The 5,683-nt window shown below is 46.3% G+C and overlaps 1 protein-coding gene across 1 annotated transcript; it reads left to right on the top strand.

The window, feature by feature from the left end:
• The first annotated feature begins 2,138 nt into the window (after nt 1–2,138).
• Nucleotides 2,139–4,688, top strand: GPR45 (G protein-coupled receptor 45). Its single transcript, XM_053384244.1, has one exon. It carries the CDS (start codon nt 2,603–2,605, stop codon nt 3,737–3,739), a length of 1,137 nt encoding a protein of 378 aa, XP_053240219.1. The 5' UTR covers nt 2,139–2,602; the 3' UTR covers nt 3,740–4,688.
• Nucleotides 4,689–5,683: the final 995 nt, after the last annotated feature.

Raw genomic sequence — 5,683 nt, forward strand, 5'->3', positions numbered from 1 at the left:
GATGGTGAACTGCTAGCCTGCAGGCCGGATAGCTCATTGCATCTTTGGGTCAGGCTTCGAACTCCACAGCTGCACCCAGCCACTGCGCATGGTTGCTGCATGAGGCAAGTTTTATGAGGCTGACAGCACATGGAGGGGAGAGTGAACACTGAACAAGAACTGCAGCAGTTGTTCTGAAGGGTTAGCTCAACATTCCTCAAATCTGCCTGTGGATGAAGGCAAGAATCAGTTGACCCCTGATTATTTTGCTGAATCAGGAGCTGGGCACCTCTGCCCTCCAGCGGTTGCTGAACTGCGGCAGCCATCAGCCCTCAAAAGCGTGGCTAGGGATGATGGAGAGTTGTGGTTCAGCAACCTCTGGAGGACCAAAGGTCCCTCACTCCTGGGTGGAATCAACCCACCTGAGCAAACCCAAACCTGCAGGTGAATGCACTGACCATCACCCCCTGCAGTGTTGGAAGCCAGGGGCTACATATGAGTTGCATTTGTGTGTGTGTGTTAACTTCTTAATCGTACCAGAGCAATATTGGGGGATGGGGGCAAGGGATTTGGAGCAAACATGTACTCTAAGGCAGCCTAGGACCCTACAAGAGAACTTGCTCATGCCTAGGAGGGAACAGGAGCTGCTTGTTTGCTGCTTGTGGAGAGAACATTGTGCAGAAAAAGAACATCTTGTTATTGCTGAGCTGATGGTTCTGCCGAAGGGAACACTGCTGTTCCAAGGCACTTTTTTCTGCTTTTGTTACTTCCGATTTCTGATGTTCTGAATTGCATTACTGAATAGACTGCATTACTTGAGTGGCCGCAATACAATTATGTGTATAGGTGTTTCAGTTGGTTTGTATTTCTTGACAGGTAGGTGGCTGTGTTGGTCTGCCATAGTCGAAACAAAATGAAAAAATTCCTTCCAGTAGCACCTTAGAGACCAACTAAGTTTGTTATTGGTATGAGCTTTCGTGTGCATGAACACTTCTTCAGATACCTGATGCATGCACACGAAAGCTCATACCAATAACAAATTTAGTTGGTCTCTAAGGTGCTACTATGGGACGTGGGTGGCACTGTGGGTTAAACCACAGAGCCTAGGACTTGCTGATCAGAAGGTCAGCGGTTCGAATCCCCGCGACGGGGTGAGCTCCCGTTGCTCGGGCCCTGCTCCTGCCAACCTAGCAGTTCGAAAGCACATCAAAGTGCAAGTAGATAAATAGGTACCGCTCTGGCGGGAAGGTAAACGGCGGGAAGGTAAACATATGTGCGTGTTTAATTCCCGTGCCTGCTGTGTTCACATACAGAGAAAGGGAGAAGGAAATCCATTCTCTACAACAGGAGTGAGGAACTTGTGGCTCCCCTAGGTTGTTGAACTCCCATTGGACCCAGCCAGAATGGCCAAGGGTCAGGAATAAAGGAAGTTGTACTCCAGCAAAGAACTGGATGGTCACAGGCCACCAGCCCCTGCTCTACATGAAAGAGAGCAAAACATGCTCCCTTCTTCATCTTAGGTTGCTCCATGCTGCTATTTTAAGCATATATTTTTTCGCAGGCTAATTCCTGTATCAGAGATAGTCCTGTCCCAGCAAGGGGATTGGCTTCTGAATACAGAGCAGGATCAGCAGTTAGAGCAGCATTCAGGCCTCGGGTACAGAATGTGTTCGCTGTAGCCGTCAGCAGCCATGAAACCTGATCCCGCAGTAATGAAACTAATATAATTGGCACACTGTGGAGGTAATCACAAGGTGCCAATATTTTTCAGATAATGCTGAACCATGTTACAACTCGGAAGCTTGCTTTTGCTTAATGTTTGTCCATGCAATTTTGATTTGAATATTTCAATAAGATCATTTAGAAATACTATAAACAAAAAGGTTTTAAGGTTCGTGCCGGAAGGAAGCTATTAAATGGCCAGGCAACCAGTTTCCAAGGTTTTCCCAGTCACTGAATAAGTGGGCTTACCAAGGTAATAGATCTAAATGTAAGTTTAATATAGAAGCTAGCTGTTGTAAACCAAGAAGTGGCACTTTGTTGTATGATACAGTGGTACCTCGGGTTACATACGCTTCAGGTTACAGACTCTGCTAACCCAGAAATAGTACCTCGGGTTAAGAACTTTGTTTCAGGATGAGAACAGAAATCGTGATCCGGCGGCATGGTAGCAACAGGAGGCCCCATTAGCTAAAGTGGTGCTTCAGGTTAAGAACAGTTTCAGGTTAAGAACGGACCTCCGGAACGAATTAAGTACTTAACCCGAGGTACCACTGTACTGAGTACCTTGCCCATACTTTTTCAATGGAAAGGAAACCATCAATGTAGACATATTACTAAAAAACCAATAGATGAGTTACCACCATATTTCTTTTCTCTGATTTTCCAAAGCCACGTCTCTCTGAAGATACGCACTTGATAATGGCCACGCTTCTATCTGGGAGCTGCAGAAGCCCGTGCTTCTCTAAAATTGCTGCAATCTGCTTTGTCAACGCTTGCTGAAGAAACATTTTTTCAGACAGACTTAGCCACAGACTAACACCTGCTTTGAGTTTGTATGGCCGATAAGATGGGAAAATGGCAGCCGCCACTGAGTTAGCAGGAAGAGGGTTTTGCATCTCGGATGCCGGCGTTTTGCACTGTGATGGCATGCAACCAGACTCCTGCAGACTTCGTTGTCGCTCTGAATGCAAGCACCTGGCTCACAGACCCAAGTTACACAGTGCTCCCAACCCCGCTCAGGATACTGTTGGCCATTATCATGCTATTCATGATTGCTGTTGGATTTTTGGGCAATGCCATTGTCTGCCTGATCGTCTACCAGAAACCAGCCATGCGTTCGGCGATCAACCTGCTTTTAGCTACCTTGGCTTTCTCGGATATCATGCTGTCATTGTTCTGCATGCCTTTCACCGCCGTCACTATTCTGACGGTGAGCTGGAACTTCGGGCCTCGCTTCTGCCGAATATCTGCCATGCTGTACTGGTTCTTCGTCTTGGAAGGGGTCTCGATACTCTTGATCATTAGCGTCGACCGATTCCTCATCATCGTCCAGCGCCAAGACAAACTCAACCCCCAGCGCGCCAAAGTCATGATTGCGGTTTCTTGGGCCTTTTCCTTCTGCATCTCTTTCCCTTCAGTGGTTGGGTGGATGTTCGTAGAAGTCCCGAGCCGCGCTCCCCAGTGTGTCCTGGGCTACACAGAATGCCCTGCAGACCGAGCCTACGCCGTGATGCTCCTTGTGACTGCTTTCTTCGTCCCGTTCAGCATCATGCTGTACTCTTACCTCTGCATCCTGAACACTGTCCGCCGCAACACCGTCAGAATCCACAACCACGCCGAGAGTGTCTGCTTGAGTCAGGTGAGCAAACTAGGCCTCACCGGGCTGCAGAAGCCTCACCAGATGAACGTCGACATGAGTTTCAAGACCAGGGCCTTCACGACTATCCTCATCCTTTTCGTCGGCTTCTCTCTGTGCTGGCTTCCGCACACGGTGTTTAGCCTGATGTCTGTGTTTAGCAGAAATTTCTACTACAGCCCTTCTTTCTACATCACCAGTACCTGTGTGTTGTGGCTGAGTTACCTCAAATCCGTATTTAACCCTGTCATCTATTGTTGGAGGATCAAGAAGTTCCGCGAGGCCTGTCTGGAGTTCATGCCAAAAACATTCAAGATCTTCCCCAAAGTGCCTGGACGAACGAAAAGGAGAATAAGGCCAAGCACAATATATGTCTGTAGCGAGCACCAATCCGCAGTTTAGGAACCGTAAAAAGAAAAAATACTGAGCAGCTTGTATCTTCCGTCACTGCCCTCACAGCACCATGCTGTTTTCTTTAATGTGTTGATTGTAACCCAGAAAACTTAGGGAGTTTTGTTCTTGTTATCCATTAAATTGAAGCACTTCCCACACTAGTCTCATTGTCAGGTTAAACAAGTGTTGTGGTCTTACCAAATACACTGCCAAATAAAATATACTGCCTGTACCATTCTATTTTCTTCTACTTAGGAAAAAGCATCACCAACAACCAAGCGCACACAGTGAAATAATCAGTATTGGATTTTAGCTCCATGACTCCCCATTATGTTATTTAGGTTTGTCCTGTGAAGAGCAACACGCGGCAACAAATCGGCAGTGTGAAGCCCGACAAAACACAATGAGGCAGAAATCTTCCCTTATGTTTTATCTATCATTTTGCACAATCTAGCAAAAGTGGGTTGTGATTTAAAACACTTAATTTCATGGAAGAGTCCAGGTTATGTATGTTCTGTTAAATGCAAGATCACATTTTGTTCTTTCTAGGTTTATTCTTTTAAAAATAACAGTATGAGAGGGGGGAGAGAGAGGGAGAGAGAGAGAGAGAGAGAGAGAGAGAGAGAGAGAGAGAGAGAGATCAGTTTTGGGACCACGGAGGCTGCGGGAGATGTGCCCAACCCCCTGGCTGCAATACTGATGAAGGACCACCACCCAACATCAGTTTCGTGAACAAAGTTTCCAATGGCCACTGGAGAGAGGACCTCTCAGGAATGGCACCCCAGTTGTGGAATACCCTTACCTGAGAGGCTCATCTGGCACTTTCGGGTGCCAAGAGGATGTTTAATTCTCTTACACCCTTTGTGATTTTAACATCTCAGCTATAATCCACTGTTTTATGTCATGTATCTTGTTTACGATGTGAAAACTAGTTCTCCAATATATAATTTTTGGCTGCTATTGTTTCTGTATTTATTTATTAATGTTTTAAATGGTCTTTTTATAGTTTCCTGCTTGTTTGCTGGTCATAGATTATTAAGCAGCCACACAAATGCCATGATAAATAATGCCACACCTAGTCTGACCCTTAAGTCTACAGCTTATCCCTAGCTGGCAGGACCAGTGGTCAGCGATGGTGGGAATTTAAGTCCAAAAGCAGCTGGAGACCCAGGTTTGGGAAACCCTGCTTTAAACAATCCGTTCTATTCAGTCACTAGCTAAGCACAAGAGTTGACCGGGCCTTCTGGGAGGAGAAACCTCTTGAAACATTCATGGTGCACCGATGCAACTCTGCAGCCACTCTGCCCATTTTCGTTCCAAGGACTTTTGCCTCAGGTGCAAAGTACAAAAGCCTGTGTCAGGTGTGGGGGACCTTTGACCCTCCTGATACTGCTGAACTGCTCCCCCTGCCCACCATCAGCCCCAGAGAGCAGGAGACGAAGGGAGTTGTTTATCTGCATCACACCTGCATTATAAGGTGCAGAATAGCAACCAAAGCTTGCTTTGGGTTTTCTGGAGGAATAGCACAGCCTCCCCAAAATAAATGTAAAGGTTTCACTCAAAGAGGCAGCACTGCTTTTCCAATCTTTTAAACTGAATAAAGTGGTACCTCGGGTTACATACGCTTCAGGTTACAGACTCCGCTAATCCAGAAATAGTACCTCAGGTTAAGAACTTTGCTTCAGGTTGAGAACAGAAATCGTGCTCCGGTGGCGCAGCAGTAGCAGGAGTCCCCATTAGCTAAAGTGGTGCTTCAGGTTAAGAACAGTTTCAGGTTAAGAACGGATCTCCAGAACGAATTAAGTATTTAACCCGAGGTACCACTGTGTTAGGAGTGACACAGAGCAACACAGATGGGTGTGTATGTTTGTATGTACAAATAATGTAGTAAAACAGCACATTACCTACACACAGTGGTGTCTTTTCAAAAAAAAAAAGTTTGGCACGCTATAC

Source organism: Podarcis raffonei, chromosome 4 (genome assembly GCF_027172205.1).
Source record: "Podarcis raffonei isolate rPodRaf1 chromosome 4, rPodRaf1.pri, whole genome shotgun sequence".
Lineage (NCBI taxonomy): Eukaryota > Metazoa > Chordata > Lepidosauria > Squamata > Lacertidae > Podarcis > Podarcis raffonei.

Excerpts from the sequence above, each read along its gene's own strand:
- GPR45 (XM_053384244.1), top strand. The coding sequence starts at position 2,603 with ATGCCGGCGTTTTGCACTGTGATGGCATGCAACCAGACTCCTGCAGAC.